The following is a 20,330-nucleotide window of genomic DNA, read 5'->3' on the forward strand; positions in this document are numbered from 1 at the left end:
AAAGGGTCTTCATATATACATATATTTAAAAATAGCTATAGCTCTATAAATTATATAGTTATCATTCAAACATAAACGTCTCCAAGCTGATTTAGTTTTAAAACAATTACTGCCAACAGATAAATTTTAATTTGAATGTGTACTAAATTCAAAGTATAGTATGCGTCCTAGCTAAATATTAGTGGAGCTCTGAACCAAGTTTATTTGATTTGGCCGCTTAATCGATCTTTAAAATATCGATTACAATGGTTGGAACCATCCCATCTTTAGAAATCCGACAACATCGAGAGCCGATATTTTGAAGTCATCGATGTTTCTCCACCTCTACAAAACCACGATCGTTGTTTGTGATCGCTCGCCGTTTAAAAAACATACAACTACGGATCGCCGGTAGAAATATCGCCGTATACTTGGTTCCCTGCTAACAAATCGTGTAACAAAATTATGGTAAACTTCACCAAACTACGTTGTTGAGATATTAGCATTGGCGATTCACAATCACCATAATTTCGTCAATTTTGTTAATGTTTTTTGGCCTTTAATCGCAAGTGTTGAAAGAATATCCAAATGTAAGGAACACCGGCTCAAATCGCCTTTTTCGGGCTCAAGCGGTGCGAATACGAAAATAGTTCGCAAAAACGCAGCAGGCGACGCGTCTTTTTGGCTCTCGAAAAGGGCAGGCTGGAAAACTCGAAAACTGGAGCCAATAAAAGATACATACAAGAAAAATAAGCGAGTGCGCGAAATCGACTGCGTGTGCACTGCGAATGTGCTTGTGTTGTGAGGCCAAAAAAAAAAAAAACAAAACAAACAAATAAAACTAGTGTGAAGAATAGTTTGTGCTGTTTAAACAATTAGCCTCAAAACAAACGCCGGAGTGATTGTATCTGTGTGTGTCTCTACGTGTATCTGTATCTGTATCCCTGGAATGCGCATTCGCGCATGCGCAAATATTTGTGATTTGTTTTGAAAGGGGAGAAGGAGCTATCAAGAGAGGGAGAGAGAGAGAGATCGAGTGAGAGGGATCAGATTGGAATAAAAAACACATCTCCTGGCATTCGCAAAAGGTGAGTTTTGCTGTTAGATTGGCAACAGCAATTGCAGTTGTTGTGGCCAAAGTTGCCATTTTCCCCTGCCCACGTTTCTCCACACCGAGAAAAAATTGAGATACATTTTTAGTAACAAACATCATTTCATAAATTTGTTTTATGTCATCAAATAAAAAACGAATTATCTAGACTGCGCGTTACATTTATTTTTATATGTATGTACATATACATACTTTATATTGCCATTAAAATTAGTTTGACTTATGGATACTTCGTGCGACTATAGTTCGATTTGTAGATACTCCTACTAAACCGCCTAATAATATTTCCAAAATTTATGTTTCAAACAGAACTTTTTGTGTTCTGAATTATGATAAGATGTTAAACTATAATATATCACTGTGGACGCTGGTCCATTAGTTACGATGAGCATAATTACTAAGATTTCATTGTCCTGGTTAGGACCAAGCTTATTCACGGTTCATTTATGTACTTAATAGTTAAGTAGAGACTTCGTATTTAACAATATTACAAAGTGGAAATACATCTTATTATGAATTTATAAAGTATCGAAATTATAAGTGTTTTTTTTATTAAGATAATCATTCATTGCTTACTCTGAATACAATAAACATATACATATGGTAACATCTTTGTAACAATGTGGATCAAAGATAGGCCTTAATTTTAGAACTGTGTGTTGAAGTAATAACTGTTATACCATTACTTCTTTACGTGTATAATACCCACGTCACTCGTCTCAAAATCCCTGGGCTCGGCCCACTCGAAATTAACTCATTGCCCCCTCTTTTTCCCTTCGATCCCGAAAATTGCTCTATTCTCTTTTTGGTACGCCCACTTTGTCAGCGCTACGCCCACCCTGGCTATTTGTTCTTCTTTTGTCTTTGGTTTTCCCAACCGAAGGCGGCAGTTTTTCCCTCCACTTATCGCTCGGACACTACGGATGGCCCATAAAAAGTCCAAGTAAAAATCAATTTTCAAAACAAGCAGGACAAAGAGAGGGAGAAAAGGAATATCGGACGACAATAACATCAATTTTGAGGCATTTATATGCGCCAATAAATTCAAGAGAGAGAAAGAGGGAGCGAGATATCTGTACATCCTATATAGTAGTATCGTATCCGAGGAAAGCAACAAATAACAGGCAGAAAGATACACGACAACGCGCAACAATAAGACACAAGATCAAACAAAAGCAGCGGTGCAGCATCCACGTTGTTGCTGTTGTTGCTGCAACTGCCACACCAACAACAACAGCAGCAGCAACAACAACAACAACAACAACACTACATCAGCAACAGGTAAAAGCAGCGTTTCGAAATGCCCGCGAGTGAGAAAGAGACAGCGAGCAACAACCTGTTACATCGACTGCTGCCTGAAATATGTAAAGTCAATTTCGTGTATCGGAAAACTGTAACTAATGCCAAAGCGTCGGCAGCACCAGCAGCAGCATTAACCCATTAACGCGAAACGTAGAAATCGGCCACGAAAAGCAACTACTTTTCCTAGGGTTATACGTCAATGAGGGTTGGAGAGAACCGGCAAACAAAACATCTGCTTAAAACCATTAACCTGTATGAATAATTTCAATTAGTAAAACTAAAATATCAACTTTGCATTTGTAAAGTAGACTAAAAATAGCACGCTTCTTTTTTATCTGATCGTAAATGAGTAAAACATTGTGTTATGTTCGGTGTAAACCTTAAAATTAGCAGGTGCTCACAAGTTAACTAACTGCTTTCGAGGAAAATAAAAAGGTTTGAAGCGAAGATTATCAAGAAGGGCATTTAATTTGTCAGCTCGTTTGTCCGTTTTTCTTAATTTCTTAGATCTTTATTAGCTAGCAATTTATATGAATTTTTTAAATATTGTTTTTATTTTTCAATTTTATTTTAGCTTATAAATCAATACAAATTCAGCTTCTTAAAATAAATGCTTTGTAAAAGTTAATTATTTATTATTAGTTTATCTAGTTTATTTTTTATTACCATTTAATATGGTTTTCTTTTATGTTGCCCAATTGGTCTTAAGGAACGTAAGGCTTGTTACACGTTTTTACAAGAATTTCCTGACTTGGCGTGGCATCTTAATGGGTTAAGATCTGTGCCCGCGGCCAACTGGGGCCAAGTTCGTTGTACGCGGCGGAAAATAAAAGACAGCCGGAGTAAGAAATTTTTGTCAATGAAAGAAAACTTTCTTTTGGGCTTATCCACGCCAACATCGCCGTCGGCCCTCTCTCACTCTTTTTGGTTTCTTTCCTCCTCGCTGGTGATTTTGTTTTCTGTGTCGCCTTATTTTTTATACTTATTTTTTTTTGTTTAATTGGGCGGTTTTTAGATTTACGCGCGCCTGCCGCCATCTGCAGTATAGGGTCTTTTTACGACTGGAGACTTGGGTTTGGGCCTTGGTATCTCCTCGGGGTCTTCATGGTCCATTAAGACAATTTAGACTGGCTTCTCTTTTCCGGGCGTTTGGCGAGTGGGAGTAGGAGTGACAGGGGCGGCATGGGAGTAACTGCTGCGTGGGAAGGTTCTGTTTGTTGGTCTGTCTGTCTGTCTGTCTGTCTGTGTGTCTGTATGTCATCTTGGGGCCGCCAGTTTGATTGCCTCCAAGCCAAGTCATCCAGCCATCCAGCCATCGAGTGTCCAAGTTGCCGCAACAAGTGTCCCAGTTTATGGCCCGGCTAGAAGCCAGCTACTCGTACTAGAACTAGTTTAAGTTTCCTGTCCCGGCAGCCATCGCTAGAATCTCCTCCACATAGTCACATAGTTACACACAGTTGCGGTGGAAATGCTAGAGTAGGTTTTATAATAAATCAAACTTTAGAACATTTAAGTTTCAATACGCAACTAAACATTTTATATGTGTTTTTTTTCACAAAAAAAAGGGTTCAAACCACGAAACATTGCTTATTTAAAAGACAGTGGGAAAAGTTGCTAATTAAACAACAAATTTATAGTAAAAACGTTATTATTAAAGCAGCCAAAGTTAACGACACTTGGCTTAATCAGAAACTGAAGTAAAACAAAGTGTAATAAGACTTGCAAACTCTTACTTCGGTCACTACTGTTACGTTTACTAGTCTATAGAGACTTATAATAATTAAAATAACATTTGTGCGATATCTTTTGTGCTATTAATATGACCGCAACTGTGGCTTGCTTACGCTTTTCCTTTAGGCTCAGTTATGTTGACTGTTGCTGCCGTTTCTGCGGTTGTCGCACCCTCCATCGTCCCATCGCCCCTTGGCCCCCCAAAAACCCCTTCAAGACCAAACCTACTCCACTGTTATTAACCGTTTGGCCACATTTTCTCACACAGAGCGCGCAAAAATGCTTCGCAGGCCACTCTGGCAATTGGCGCGCCTCTGGAAATGACAAACGGCCATGTGCAACCAGAAGGGGGCGTCTCAAGTGGAGCTCCACTAAATTACTGAAATCTAAAAATATTCTAAGCATTCTCCGGGAAAATTGATTCGGAATAACTGTATCAGAATGCTAAAAAAAAAAAAGAAAAAAAATAAAAACAAGTCTTGGCTGGAAATGCTATAAATTCCTCAAATTATTGAAACGGGACCGGTTGAAAGATATGATAAGTGATCTTATAGATTGTCATATCATGTTCTGAGCATGTAAATCAGATAAAATAGCTCACAAATTATAAGCTATAATCTTGTCCCGCATTTTGTACAAAGACTGCAGAAAGTCTCGTCATGAATAACCTTAAAACAACTACTATTATCTGAGCACTCTTGATGGCCAGTTTAAAGTGCTCTATATTCTTTTAACCAGAAAGAGATTTAATTGCACACCAAAACGAGTTATTTGTAATAGGTAAATGATCCAATTCGACATAAATGTCGAAGGAATGTAAATGAGATCAGTCGATTGGAACTGCCATTAGATCATCAATGCTCGAATTGAATCCGATCATCCCGCCTTTTCCGTTCTGAGGAGTGCTCCACTTCAAGTTCATTAGCCAAAGGCCTCCTTTACTTTCCATTCGCTCTGCTTCTGCTTCTGCTTCTGATTCTGTTTCTGATTCTGGCCAAAACCCAAACTGGCCGCTAACGTTCTCCTGTCGGTCGAATGCAGCCCCACGTAACTGTAACTGATTTGACCTCCCATCACTTAGCTACCAAAAAACCTCCTCCAAAAGCGTCGTTTTTCTCTGCTGCTGCCGTTTTGGCATTGTGAATGGTTATGGTTATGGTGGTGATCGGGGGATCCGGGAAATCGGGGGGCTCAACGGAACTGAGGGGCGGCATTGGGTCTGTTTTGATGCTCGCTCGGCGGAGCGGTGTGACCTCGACAACAAATTTCTATTGCATGCAATTTGGAGAATATCGCATGCGCAAATGAACATTAACACTTGGCGGACTCTCGAGAGATGGATAATAAAGAAAATACCAAAAACTTGTTTGCTCAACAGCAAGCAATGACAAAAAAAAAAAATATTGGTAGACAAATTAAACTTACAGACAACGAATAAGACATATTCTTAAATTCTTTGTAAAAAAAAAACAATCAAAAAATAGATTTGAGCCTAAAGAAAAATGCAACTTTCTCGAAATAATTTTAGTCCAAAATATTATGAAGTAAAATTGTTAAAAAGGTATTAAATTTTATACGTAGAGTTTTAAGAGGTAATAAAGAAAACTAATAAAAAATTATACAATTTTAAGAGGGCACATTTTTGTTAATTTAATAAAAAGTAAGAAAATTTTACCGAACCGCTTATTGCAGACCTCCTTCGGTTAGGGTAAAAAACATCAAAAACGGCAGCCAGGGAGCAGAGCAACGAGGGAAAAAGTGCGCCTAGAAATTAGAAAGTACGCGGTGGTCTGGAGGAGAGGCTGAATCTGAAGTTGAGGCCAAAGCTAAAGCTAAAGCTGGAGCTGAAGTTGAAGCTGAAGCTGAAGCTAAAGCCGAGGCGGTGGGTATGTGAGTATAACTCGATTTGTGACTGTCATAAATGGCGGAAATTGTGGGGCTCGAGACAAAGCGGGCTTGGGGACCGAGGCTTTCTGGCTTTCTGGCTAGCTTTCTGCTTTCTACTGCCGGTCTTCAGCTGCGGCTTTTTCCAACTTTAGCTTCAACTCCAACTCCAGCTCCAGCTGCAGCACCGACTCCGACTCCGTCTCCGTTTTTCTTTCTTGCTCGACTATAATTTGTGCCATCAGCATTTTGTTGTCGTTATCGTTAGCAAAGCGAGAGACCAGAAGACTGAAGACTAAGACTCGGGCACAAGACTGAAGGTAGAAGACTCAACGACTGAAGACAGGCGACGGCAATGAAGCGTACGTTTTGACATTTCTCCTTCTCCGTCGGCCTCTCTCTTTTGGCATGCTCTCCATAATTATCCAAGCGGAGAACGTAGAACGCAACAACGTTGGTGCCACAATTTGGCCAGATTTTTATTAATTCCCACCTTGCGCTCCGCCCCTCGTTTTATGACTTATTCAATTCGCCGCCACAGAACAGCATCAAGAGCTGCCCCCAACCACCTGAACCGCTTCAGATGAAGAACCGGCTCAAGTTCGCCCCGATCTGCGTTTATTATTACACTTAATGTGACTTGATTTATAAACAAGAGCAGCGGCAGCACAGCCTCCACCGATGGACTGACTGGTCACCTCCAATGCCTCATTTCCAGCTGTTGCGAGGACAAGCGTTCGACATGCCTCACTGGCCAAATGAAACACTCGGCGAAATGCGATCTGCCAGTGGAACATAAATCAATAACCGCTTTTAATAGGCATCACATTTGCATAGTATATTTGACGAGCCATATTACCTATTGGTAGTAAAGTAATTTAGAAAATAAATTATAAATTAATTTTCAGTGCCAATCGACCTCCATTTACATGCTATTAAAATTAAAAAAAAAGTAATTCACCTACAAATTTAACATTAAAAAAGTTGTATGTTCTGAAATCTAATAACTTATTGTTAAGTCTTATTATAAATTGATTTGTTTTTTTCACTTAATAACGCATTCTTTCAACGGAACTAATAACTTTATTAGTATATTCCCGCGGTGTATGTTCAATGTTGGTATTGGGTTACCCAGTCGCCCGTTCCCCAGCATTTTACCCCGACCGCTTTCATCACCGCTATATAGATACTGTCTTTTAATTAGTTCATAAATTTCATGTAGAAAAGCTGCAACGCAATTTCTTCAGGTCTCCGGCGTGTAAAACACTTCCCTTTCCACTATCTCTGGGGCCCAATCCACCAACTTTGTTTTCTTCCTGGGACCCGGGTCTTTCAATAAATCGTTCAATCCGGAAGTTTGTTGCGCTGCCGAGACAAAAGAAGTGCCGCCCCTTTTTGCAGCTCTAAGCGGCTTTTGTGCCCAAGAAAGGAAATAGAATGCCTACCTCCGCCCCTTCCTTCGTTTTTCTGAAAGAGATTCTCAGAGTCATTTTAATGGTTTCCGCTTTTTATGTCATTGCTCGGGCATTATTATTGGAAAAAAATTAATAGAAATTTAATTGGATGGGGTGGAGAGTAGAGAGTAGAGAAGAGCGACGAAGGTTTAAGGGGAAATTGATTATTTGCTGTAGGCATTTATTGCGCATACGCGCCAGCTTTTGCTAATTGTTATTGCTCTTGGACGTTGTAGTTCTTTATGGTTTCTTCACGCTCCGATCTTTTCCCTGTACGTGTGTGGGAGTGGGGGAAGTTAAAGCGTGCTAATGCTTACATAATGCTTTGTTTTCGGATTTCTTTTATTGTTTCTCCTCCCCGCCTCCTTTTCACGGCTTTTGTACGTGAGGCAGGCCTATATGTAGTTTGGAAAAGGGCACGAAAGTCGAGGACATTTTAGGGCCGTCATAAATTATTGTTTCGGGTTTCGTAATCCCAGAGAATACGTGAATGATTGATGGTCTTTATTCTTACACTCAGTTTGATCTAGTTCGTTTCTTTGTCTTATTCTTATTTATATTCTATGCTAGGCAAAAGGAAGATGGGTCCAGATAGTCTCGGATAAATATAAATCACCTTTTGGCTGTGAATTATCTGATTTGACAATATATTTCGATTAAATAGGGATAATTTGATCTAATTTGGGAACCTATTTTTGAGTTATGGGTATTTGTATAAGAAAAAAATTAAGTACCAGATAAACAATAACAAAGGAGCTAGATCCATAATGTTTTATGGGCATATTAAATTAATTTTAATATTTAAGTTCTTAGAAGTTCAAACAAACAATTAAATATATTACAAGTAAAAACAATTTATCAACTGAATGTTATTGACCCCAATTTAAATTTGTTTCCAAAACTGAGAGTGAATTGATCTTAAATCTTACCCGTATATTGTTGAAAGCCAGATCAATCCACCCACACTCTGGACAACCTGTAATCTCGAAATATCACACCAAAATGGAGCACGCGCTCTCCAGTCTTTAATTTAAAATCAACCGCCCACGTTTATTCAAAAGTTTCGGGCAGCGTGAATTATGGCAAGAGTAAGACGGAGTTCTTCTAATAAAGCTATAGAAGACAGAAAATCGAAAGTAGCCGGCGAATAGAATTTCAGCAGCCCAAAATTAATGAAATGCCAGAGACAACAAAAGAATTCAAGCATTAGCATACATGAATTTATTCTTCTTTATTAATTTCGTAAGGTGAAAATATGTGGAGAGAGGCATGATGGAACAGAATTTTGTACACCCCCGAGGAGATGAAGAAATGTTTAGTTTTGTCGGTGAAGAATGTTTTTGGACCGCCTCCAGCCAGCCAGATGATAATTAAATATTTGTACATATGAACTTTACTGGGTTACGGGGCCAACAAAACATAGGAAAAACATACAAAACGCGGAGATGGAGGGCGGTTACTCTTCTAAGCCCGACTTCTTGATCTTGGCTTTTAATGTTTTTGCTTTTGGCAAGAACTCCGCTTACAAGTCGCTCCATTCCACTCCAGTCGATGCTGGCTCTAAGATTAATGCTTCTCAGTACGCCGACTCTTGGAAATTTGCATATTTCAACAATTTGCGGCTTGTTCTTCGTTAATGTGGATGTTGTAACTGCTTGCAGATCCCCGTCCAGTTTTTTTTTTGCTTTTTTAGAGGGCGTGGTAATGAGTTCTCGCCAAAAAGATTCTTGTTATGCGATAAATTCGAAAGTTACCGAAACCATTTCGGGTTTCATCTGTTAGCTTAGTTTTTTGTCCGTTTCTGTTAATTTACATGCATAAATAATTGTGCACAAAAGTGTTTGCCGTTGGCCGTTGGGAGTTTCGCGCATGAAATGGCCAAGTTTATGGCTATCGACGGGCGGTCGAAGTCTCGGGGTCTCGAAAACTCGAAAACTCGGAGACTCGGAGACTCGGAGACTCGTCTACCCGTCTGTCGTAAAAATCAAATATGCGACGCAGACTTGACACAAATGATACCCATAAACCATAACAACGTAAAGCCGAGAAATGGAAGTTGTATTCAGCCGATTGAGGGATTGGCGAGAGCTATGGTTTCTCGATTTGTATTTGGAATTGGCCAGGGAGTGGCTTTGATTTGATTTGATTTGATGCCCATTCAGGTTCAGTTGGAGTCGCATCGATTAGGCCTGACTTGAATAAAATATAGATAAGAGACCCCCAGAGTTCCACAACGTTCATAAAATAATCTACATATTAATTCTGTTAAGTTGGTTGCTGTTTTCTTTACTTTGAGCGGCTCAGCACATAATTAACCAGATTATAGGCTATTAGACCCCTGGGGATCGTCTTTGCGAGAAGCTTGAAAGGTGAGTGGAGAAAGCAAGCAAAATTCTTGAAATTTATTATATATCCAATTAATAGAGCTTTGAACATACATACATATAATACCGATACTATTAATCGTTTTAATAAATTATCCCGGACTCAATATTTTATTATCTCTATTTTAAGTTTAGTCCTTTTGCTTCAGCATAACATTTTAATGATTTTTGCTGTATAGATGCAAGAGCAATAACCTATTTATTACAACCCATTTATTAAATATTTTATGGGTAATTGGATAATATGATATAATTTCTTGTTTTTTATTAAAAATTACAAAATCCCTTTAATTGAACTCTCCCATAAACTTTAGACATTTCTCTTTAAAATCCCTTTCCCGAAGCCCTTTCTTCTTGCCATTAAGCAATAGAAAATTAAAATTCCCACAGCTGTTTATCAAGCTACTGCTCCAGTTTGGAGCTTTTCATTAGGAAAAGCCGCTGCATTTGTAATTAACTTAACCCCCGTCTGCCCCCGTTTGCATTCCCACCACTTTATTTTGACTTATCGCTTAACCTTCACTCACTTTTAACTCTTCCCCTCACGTCTTTTGGTGTCTTAGCTCTGTGGCTTTGTTTTTATTCGTTGGCTTTTTGCATTGTTGAGTTTTGGTGTCTTGCCTACTGTGCTACACACGACTCTTGATGTTTGTGGCTGCGACATAAGAAATATGTGGGTGGCCTTACCATGTGCGTTTGAAAATTAGAGTCAAATCGTTTTGGATTTTTTGGTCTATAATCGTGGCGTATGCATTTCAAGCGTATCCATTTCTATGGCCATGGCTTGAGTTGTCTTCCAAGAACTCCGTAACCAGAGTGTCACGTGCAACATAATCGTCTTTCGATGGTTACAAATCTTCCCAAGCCGAGCCCGTTGATAAATGGAACTTCAAACTGAGAGGCGAGTTTGTGTCTCGAGTCTTTTGAATGGTGGTGTGTGGACTGTGGATCCTTTTGTGTGTCTGGCCCTCATTCATTCGTTCATTCATCCATTCATTCACGAACTTTTTCGCTCTTCCGCCAAAGTTTTTTCTTTCTTTTTTTTTTTTGGGGTAAAATTAAAGTTAAAGTCATCTGTATGACTTAACGTCGACGGCGACAGCGCCGCTTGTCGTTTGTCATTCGATTCGAGCAGCGAAGGCGTTTGATATTTATTCGGTTTCCCCCCCGGGTTTTTGTCGATCAGCGTTTGAAAAACGATATGCACTCGTATGTATGGAGACGCGTTGTTGCCTTGTACCACGCGTTTTCTGGTGCGTGCAATGCAAATCCGCATCCAAATGCAATGAAGCGAGCAGCCCCGATCGGGAGACTTTCTGTATTTCCCATATTCTTGAGTTTCCATGTGGGTGTGCAGGTTTGCCTGTCGCCTTCGCCATGGATTGTGGGTGGCTGTGTAAAGTTGGCGGCGATCCGGCTCGGCGGTGAGCTGAAATATACACGTATAACTAAGCTGGAAAACAAATATTTGAAAAAAGGGCATTTCCTGCCATAAACCATAGCTAACTACAAATAAGGTAGCGAATTTGCAGTCTATAACAGACTGAAGTGAGTGATTTGTGTGTATAGATTCAGGAATTTACTTTGTTCAATCAGCCATAGTTTAGGTTTATATTTTTAAAACGTCTTTTCAAAATGGTACAAGATAAACCTTAAAGGCAGTTTAAGACAATTAAATAGCATAAGTTGGTTATAATGTAATGAACGTAATAAATTACTTTTGAAGACAAAACCAAAAACATAGAATATCAAGTCTATATTTAGAAAACCCCGTATTTAAATAGAAATTTGTATTTTAATCAGCGCTGCATTGCTTTTTTAATAGGGGAAATTTAATTGAATGGTTGCTCAAATTCAGAATTATAATTAACCATAAGTGACTGGAATCATGTGTTGTTAATTCGGTGTGGTCGTCATCCCTGCCCTTTCCCATTTCACTTCCATGCAGTACAATCCGAACAAGAGCCTGTGCCTTTTCATTACGGACTTCATTGTCTGGGCGCGCGGTCAGCTTGGGATTGTTGTTAAGTAAGTGTACTTAACCCACATGACTTGTGGTTTTCGCCTTTCTCGGTCTGGGCTGAGACTCCGTTTCTGCCCGTTTGCTGTCATCACTCCAAAAAGGCCAAAAAGCTGTCATTGCCTGCGATCTTGTGGCCACAGTGCGTATGCGTGCGCAAAGAGATTTCTTAACCTTGAGTGACTTTGAGCGTTTCTCAACCAGCCATCCATCCATCCATCCATCCATCCATCCATCGATGTTTATTTATTTTTCCCCCTTTGGCTTTACATTTATTAACCAATTTTTTTTCGCTGATTGTATTTTGGGTTTATTAAATTACGGCTTGCACGTGTGCGTGTTTGCGTACTTGAATCTGCGCTCATTTCCTTAATTAAACACTTGTTTCACGGTCCGTTGGGCAATAGCGCAAAGCGAATGTGCCGATCGGAAATATGTTAAAAAAATTAAAATGGCAAAGATTAGCAAAAAAAATTAAATTGATGAAGCTTATTTGCAGAAATAATGACCAAACCAGCAAAAAATGATTTTAGCTTCAAGATAATGTTTAAACGATCAGCAGCAATTTTGTATGGCTGGCAACAGCTTATCAAATTCACCCAAAAATTTGCTTCATCATTACATTTAAAGAGCTATGTTTGCAAAAAAAAAATGAAATTACATGATAATGATTTATTGCAAATTATGTTTCAATTGTACTTCCCATTGAAATATTTTTACGATTGTTTTATGTAATCTCAAATTAACTTAATTGTCAATCTATTTGAACAATATTTTACAGGAAAACTAAATTTTATACCAAGTGCTTGTGAAATTAATTAACTAAGAAACCATTTTCTGATCAAGATCTGATGTGTTTAAAAAAGTTTTTAAATAAATTTGGTTCCACTTCCTTAGCATATCGTGCTACCAGTTTTTTTTTATGCCTTCCTACTTGCGTGTAACTTTCAGTTTAACCCCTCAAGATGTTCTCCTTTGACTCACATTGTACATATCTGGCAGTTGGCATCTATAACAAATAAATTCATGGCTAGACCCATTAAAAACTTATTATGCTTTTTGTGTGCCACTCTTGTTTTATTGTCCATTGTCGAGTTGGGATCTGGCCTGCGGTTCCCAGTCTTTCAGCCGAAGAAGCCACCCACTAAGTGGTGGGAAAAGTAATTTTCATAATTTTGCACACCGACACCTTCACCACCTCCTCCAGTTCGAGAATCAGAAGCCACTACAATGCGAATGGCCCACGGGGGAAGTGAGTCCCAACTCGTTACCAATTCAGATTTACATAGAGCTGGGCGAAATCTGTGAGTTGGAACCTCATATTAAAATGCCACTAATTATGGCCATTTGTTATTGGCCAAAGCGAACTCAGGCCAACGCCTATGCCATATCCAAGCCATCAACAAAGGCAGCCATTAGCCAAATCAAAAGTTTATTAGCGAAAGGAACATGTCTTTTTGGGCGGCGGCGAGGGGGGGGGGCGTTAACCCTCACGCACAAGTAGGCAAAAATATTAAAATTATGGAAGACTGAAATAAAAGAGTAAATACTCCGCGCTAAGTGCGTCGAATACACTCATCGCCGAAGGCCAAAACACGCTCTTACACACGCATATTGAAATGTGTGTAGGTACATTTTTTTATTTTTATTTGTATTATTTTTTTTTTTATATTATTTTCCCCTTTCCACTTCAGCTTTGGCTTCAGGTACCAGGTGATGATTTGCTATTTGCTGGAAAGGGGACTCGTTTCGGTTCGCCAAGGGTTAAGGAGGGAAGTTGGAAAAGGTTAAGTCGCAGTATGTGTACATGTGCTACAAATTGAAGGCTTTTTATGGCCGTGTACCCTTGCCAACGGGGTTTATTTGCGGTCTTAGGAAACTGGGTTATAAATTAGCCGATTATAGATCTTTATTCCCAATGAGACCCTTTAAGTTATAATTAAACTATGATTCAGGTACTAATTAGAGAACAATTTTAGAGATTACCCATCGGGTTAGTGCTGAAGACTTGTTTAAGAAGTTGATAAAAAATGTTAATTATAAGTTTTATGGTTCAGCATAATGGATTCAGTACTTAAATTAATTTTTTTTTAGTTTGAAGAAAAGTTATTAATTCTTGATAGTCACTTTAAAGCTTCGCATCTCAATGATACAAAATTACTTAAGTGAATATGGAATGTTAGTTACTGTTTTATTTTATTTTAGCCTTCATTACTTTACCAAACTACTTTTTAAAGAAACTTTTTTTAATTTCTAGAGTATATCAAGTTCTTTTAGCAGTTTTCAACTTTTGTTTAACTCCTTCATCATTATTTGCTGCCCGCGAAGCTTTTCATTTGCTGTTTCCCCTCGTTTTCTCATGGCCCAGGCCGAAAAGGGAGATTCGCTGGCCGCGAATGGGTCTGGGGGGCAGTTGAGGGTTAAGTATTGGCATTTCCGACTGGGAGACCGAGTCTCGTCTTCATTGAAATCGAGCTCAGACTCACAATCACAATCGGACGGGGGACTCAACGGGGACTGGATCCCAGTTTCAACTTGCACACGGCATGGCAATCAAAGCCAGCAAATCTACACCAAAAGCAACAATAGCCGGGCAAACAACAACAACGAGAGCAATATTTGTGCTCATTAAGCGTAACTGACACACGAAGTTTTTTGTTTTTTTGTTTTTTCGGTTTTTGTTTTTTTGGAGGGTTTCTTCATTTTGCAAGTCGCCAAAAACTACGCCAACGGGACTGAGTACTTTTTTCTGGCAGAGGCTGTGACTCAAGATCTCGCCCCCCAGACTCCATTCTTCCCTCTTGTCTTCGAAGAGCGAAGAGCTGCTGCTTTGGTTGCTGTTGCATTGTTTTCTGTACTCTTACACTTAGAAAGGGTATAATCCATAGGACCAAAGTTTAGTGATGACTCTAAAAATAATTCGTTAATGTCAGTTTAAGAAAACCTGACTGAAACTACTTAAAAATGGGATGATTTGGTCTAAATTATTTTGTTATATTTAATAGAACCTTTAAAAAGTATCACAATGTTTTCTCAATAATTTAAACTTACTGATTTTCTTGTGTCTTACCTACAAAATGATTTTTTTAAATTAATTGTGAATCTAAGAGACTGTACTTAAATAAGTCTGATGTAACTTTCAAATCATATCTTGGTGCATAAAAGGGTAATTCAATTTGTGCCTCTACAAAATGTGTAATTCCCTTTTTCGCTTTGCATTTTCGTTTTGCTTTTGGCCAATTTGAGGCCCCCCAAACGGGCAGAGAGCGATTGCTATTATTTTGAGGTAATTCGATGATTTACAACTGTTGCCGTGTTTTGTAAGTTTTCTTTTCAGAATGCCACAGATCCCACTGCCTGTCCGACCGATCTTTACGTGTGTATGTTTCAGTGCTTCAGTGTTTCAGTGCCTCAATGTTTTTCAGACCCCTCAGTCTGGGTGCAACAATGAAGGGCCCAACCTCGACCAGGCCCTCGCCACATTCCTTTGTTATTTTCGCAATTTTTTTCCCCAGTCTCTTATTGTTTTTTTTTTGTATTTGGTTGCTCGTTGTGTTACTGCTGTAATTCCTGGACAACCCAAAGATCTGAATGAGCCTGGTGCATTGGGGGAAGTGGTCGCCTTTTGTAAATTCTTTCGCGGGCATCTTACATTTCACACCTGTTGTCATTTCTCTCCCCCTGATGTGATGTTTGTGTTCAAAAAATAAGGGGAATCCTCGGACATTTGGCTCCCAAGTTGACAGCGTAAATAGCTGAAAAAGGGAAAAAGCCCCCGAGATCTATGGCATATGTCAGCTGTAACTGATATGCAGATGTTCGCCTTGCTGAATTTAAATAAAATTGACTACTTAACGCTTAGTGTGAGACTATAACTTAGCGCTAAGGGGATTATTATAGGTTCAAGAGAAAACTTTAAATTGCATTAACATGTTATGAACAAAACTATACCCTATACCTATATATAACAAAAATAAGTTATGACCTCCAAATTAACGTTAACCTTATTTAATGTATTTAATTAATAATTCTTAAACTAAAGTCTTCGTAAGCGATTTAAGCATATTGAATAACATACCATTACATAATAAAATCATCTATAAGATTTTTTGGGCAATCCTATGTGTATCGTGTTCTGATGCAATACCAATCTAGAAAAGAAAAAATTACAAAGAAAATTGCCCTTCCAAATTACCATAATTATGTCAAGCTCTGAACTTTGCAATATTTCAATTTTCCTGCCCCAGAGAGCTGCCATCCATCAAAGCATGAACAATTTCACTTTCCAGATACAAATGCGGTGATATGCGATTCAGTGCATCGGACTTGGCTTTCGGTTTCCAAACCAGAAGCGGAAGCCTCCGTTTAGTCGACGCACATCTGGTGATTAGACGCTTCAGCGCCAACCCATCCGATCCCAGCCAGAAAGCGAAGACCAACGACATATTCCCTTCGCCACACAGAGAAAAATCTGCATGTGATTTTTCTGAACGAAAAGTTAACTGGAACTTAAAATGTTTTGTTTTCGACCTTAAGATTTTAATTATAAATTAATTACTAGTTACATTTGTCTTGAATGATATATTAATAAATGTTTCCCTATAGTTCCCAAAATTTTTAATAAGATAAAAGTTTTAAAAATGTAAGTTTGTTATCCTTTGATGTACTTAAAAACAACTCTAAATAGATGAGTAGATCAGTCACATTTTTTAATAGTGGGCAATTTTAGATACACTTTATATAAAATCAGCGAAAACCAATTAATGTACCTTAATCTTTAATGGAACTTGTGTTTGTAAAAATGTATGAATGAGGGGTTCCTTTTTCTCTGTGTGCTGGCGACATTTTGGCGACGCTTCGCTGCATTTTGTTGAGCACTCCGTACTCTGTACTCCGTGGCGAGGACGTGGACGTGTGCCATGTCATGGCTCCAGTGGTGCGATAAATGCTCATTTCACTTTCTATCAGCGTCTCGTGGCAGTCTAATGGAATAGTGGAGTAATGGAGGTTTAATTATGCTGTGCTGGCGGCGTGCCCTCGGCTGTCGCATAAATTACACCGAGCAATGCCTTGATTTATTGTTTGCCTATATGCCTATATGCCTATATGCCCATGGTGTATGGCATTTTTTCCACTTAAGATTTTCGCTAATGCCTTGCCCATTTTTTGTGTGTGTTTTATCTTGCAGTGACTTGACAATATGACTCCGAGGTCGTAGACTCCGGAAAACCAAGGCGACGGGCGGCAGAGAAACACCGAAACGACACAAGGCGAACAAGGAACCGACACGAAAATGTCCGGCAATCAACAACAGCAGCAGCAGCAACTACAACAACAGCAACAGCAGCAGAAGTCAGTAACTAACAACGCGACAGCAACAACCACAAACGGAGCAAGCACTTTGGGCCATAATTTGATAAAAATAAATAGCGTTGACAAAATAATAGGCAAAACCCAGGCAGCGCAGCAGGCAATTAACAAATTACAGCAGCAGCACCAGCAACAGCAACAACAACAGCAACAACAGATCCACCAGCGACGCTCTTTGTTACCAGCAACAGGAGGAGCAGCAGCAACAACAATAACAGCAACAACAACAGCAAGTCTTCACCAGCAACACTCATCGCAGCAACAAAGCGGAACGCCAACGCCAGCAGCTCAGTCGCCAGCCCAAAAGCAGCAGCAACAGCAACAGCAGCAGCAGCAATCACATCAATTGCAGACGGTGGCCACAATACACCAGCCGCACTCCACGCAGCAGCAGCAGCAGCAGGCATTGACTTCCCGCCTGCCCATCCAGCAGCAATCCGCTAAAGAATTGCCCAATCTAGGTGGCCAACGTCGCAGCTTCCACTACCAGTTGCAACATCATCATCATCAGCAGCAGCAGCAACAGCAGCAATCTCTGCGCAGCCCGCAGCTAAAGGCACCGGCACCCGCCCACTCGATTCCACCAAGATATCAGCCACCCCCTCAGCCAGCCACCGGGATCTTGAAGCCCCACTTGCCCCTTAAGTATCCGCCGGATATTCCTCAGTTATCCAGCATCTACATACCCGACTCCATCAAGCAGCAGCAGCAGCAGCAGCAACAGCAGCAGCAGCAGTCGCGCTATTTGCCACACCAGCCGGCAGCGAAGGATATGCTGAAGTTTGTGCGCAAGCCGGACCAGGAGCACCCATCGCCCAATGCCTCGGTCACGTCCAGCGGCACGGGAATACCCTCGGCCAATGGCGTTGGCGGTGGTCGCCTGACCGCCGAGCAGAACCGCCAGCTGCAGTCACTGGTGAACGAGCTGCGTGCCCTGAAGGAGCAGAACCAGCGGCTGCTGGACGACAACCAGGAGTTGCGGGATCTGTGCTGCTTCCTGGACGACGACCGGCAGAAGGGGCGCAAACTGGCCAGGGAGTGGCAGCGATTTGGTCGCTACACGGCCAGCGTGATGCGCCAGGAAGTGGCCGCCTACCAGGTGCGTTGAACCCTCATCAAATGCCAAATGCCCCAACTTACTAATTACAAATTACTACCCACAGAACAAACTACGTCAGCTGGATGATAAGCAGCAGGAGCTTATCACCGACAATCTGGAGCTGAAGGAGCTCTGCCTGTACTTGGACGAGGAGCGTGCCCATGTGGCGGCCAATGCGCTGTGCGCCGGATGCGGTGCCGCCACCAGGAACGCCCTGCGAGATGATGGGGATGGCTCCAGTTCCAGCACGAATGCCGATGAGACCATCACCGCATTGAGGAACTATGCAGAGCAGCGGCAGCTTCCCCAGGTGAGCAAATGGATAGACCCTGTAAAGGAAAGGGTTTGCTTAAAATGATTTGTTTTCTGGCCAGGATCTACGTCATGCCCACACGCTGAACGACCAGACGCTTCAGTATGTGCGCTCGCTGGAGCGACGCATCCAGCAGCTGGAGGAGGAACGGACCACGCCCACGGCCCACCTGCAGCAGCCGACGACGCCCACGCCGCAGGCCACGCCCACGCCCACGGCACAGCTCACATCCGCATCCGCATCCTCATCCGCACCCATGCCAGCCAAATCAGCGCCATCGCCCCACCAGCAGCATCAGCAACATCAACAGTCCCAGCAGCAACAGCAGGACATTGTGGCAGCTGCAGCGGCGGCAGCAGCGGCTATTCAGCTACCAGAACCCATTGCCGGTCGACCGGAGGCGGTGGTCCGTGCCCTCCAGGTGCTGGAGGTGCGGGAGCAACTGGAGCGCGATCGCCTGGGCAATCTGGCCGGGAGCGCCCTCGATCAGATGGACGATGGCGAGAAGGCGCTGGTGCGCGAGATGTGCAACGTGGTGTGGCGCAAACTGGAGGGCAGTCCACATGGACCACCAGCCCTGGAACCACTCTAAGTTGGAGCCACTCTTAACTAAACCGGGCTAACACCTAGACTCTAATGTTTAATGCTAACTTATGCCGTAATATTTAACCCTAAACATTGTACAAAGCTCAAACCACAACCTAAGCTTAAGCTTAAGCCAACGCAGAAAGCGAAAGAATACTCAAAAAATATTTGGGATACTCCAGCAACTGATTTAAGTTAAAGAACAATAAATCTGTCAATCCATAGCTCAGCATATGTTAAACTATAATGTTTTTACAACTGATTTTATATCATTTAAAATGTCACTTTGAAGTTATTGTACCAATTAAGCAGCTACATTTATATTGCAAGATTCAGCTTCAAAATCGAGCTTTAACTGGCCTTAAAGCTTGACGATTTGGATGCCAATGATGACTCCACAAAATCAAATAATCAACGCAATTGTTGTTTATTATCGATTTGGACGAACTACTTTCTTGAGATCACTCTTTTTAATTAGTTTGTAACTCTGCTGATCAGTTGATGGAGTATACTTACAATTATTTTTTTTTTACTTATTATAAACTTTGACTGTTATTTTTGAATGCCAAGAGAAAAACTACTTTCATGAAAAATTTGCTAACTCGAAATACAATGCAACAAATATTTCCATACTCATCAAAGGGTTTTTTTTACTTTCAAAGTCGTTTAATTGGGAATGATTGGGGGAGGGAGAATTAAAGAACGCTGGTTCACTGTTACAACTTGATTCTGTAATAAATCTAAGCGCATTATACGCTTTCTACGCTTTGCTGGACCCTACAACTATATATGCACATGTACGCGGTTTTCGAGACAAACGTAAATTACCGCAGAGCTGTTTAACCTGATTTTTCTTGGCCAATTTGGCCATATCGCATTCATTCAGAATGATCGCCGCTCGCGGGACAGGATGATGCGGCAAGAAACGGCACGAAATGCAAGGCAAAGCCAAAGCCAACCCACTTTTGGCCGTTCTGGTTTTGCCGCTTTTTCTGCTCTTTGGCTAATTCATGCATTATCCGTGGCTTCGGTCGCGCCTCAGAGCTTCAAGGCGCGAACATGTGAGTTTTAACTTTACTGTCATTAAATATGCAACCT

General features: G+C 40.8%; 1 protein-coding gene across 1 annotated transcript; it reads left to right on the plus strand.

Annotated features, from left to right (window-relative positions):
- The first annotated feature begins 331 nt into the window (after positions 1-331).
- Positions 332-19,868, plus strand: LOC108138906 (mediator of RNA polymerase II transcription subunit 15). The gene is made up of 4 exons (XM_017261457.2): positions 332-1,067; positions 17,054-18,334; positions 18,399-18,644; positions 18,709-19,868. Exons 2-4 carry the CDS (start codon positions 17,159-17,161, stop codon positions 19,237-19,239), a joined length of 1,953 nt encoding a protein of 650 aa, XP_017116946.1. The 5' UTR covers positions 332-1,067; positions 17,054-17,158; the 3' UTR covers positions 19,240-19,868.
- The last annotated feature ends 462 nt before the right edge of the window (positions 19,869-20,330 follow it).

Source organism: Drosophila elegans, unplaced genomic scaffold, assembly GCF_018152505.1.
Source record: "Drosophila elegans isolate 14027-0461.03 unplaced genomic scaffold, ASM1815250v1 contig_814, whole genome shotgun sequence".
Lineage (NCBI taxonomy): Eukaryota > Metazoa > Arthropoda > Insecta > Diptera > Drosophilidae > Drosophila > Drosophila elegans.

Coding starts and splice junctions, on each gene's coding strand:
- LOC108138906 (XM_017261457.2), top strand. CDS start 17,159: ATGTCCGGCAATCAACAACAGCAGCAGCAGCAACTACAACAACAGCAA. Junction 18,335..18,398: donor AGGAAGTGGCCGCCTACCAG/GTGCGTTGAACC, acceptor TACTACCCACAG/AACAAACTACGTCAGCTGGA. Junction 18,645..18,708: donor AGCAGCGGCAGCTTCCCCAG/GTGAGCAAATGG, acceptor TTTTCTGGCCAG/GATCTACGTCATGCCCACAC.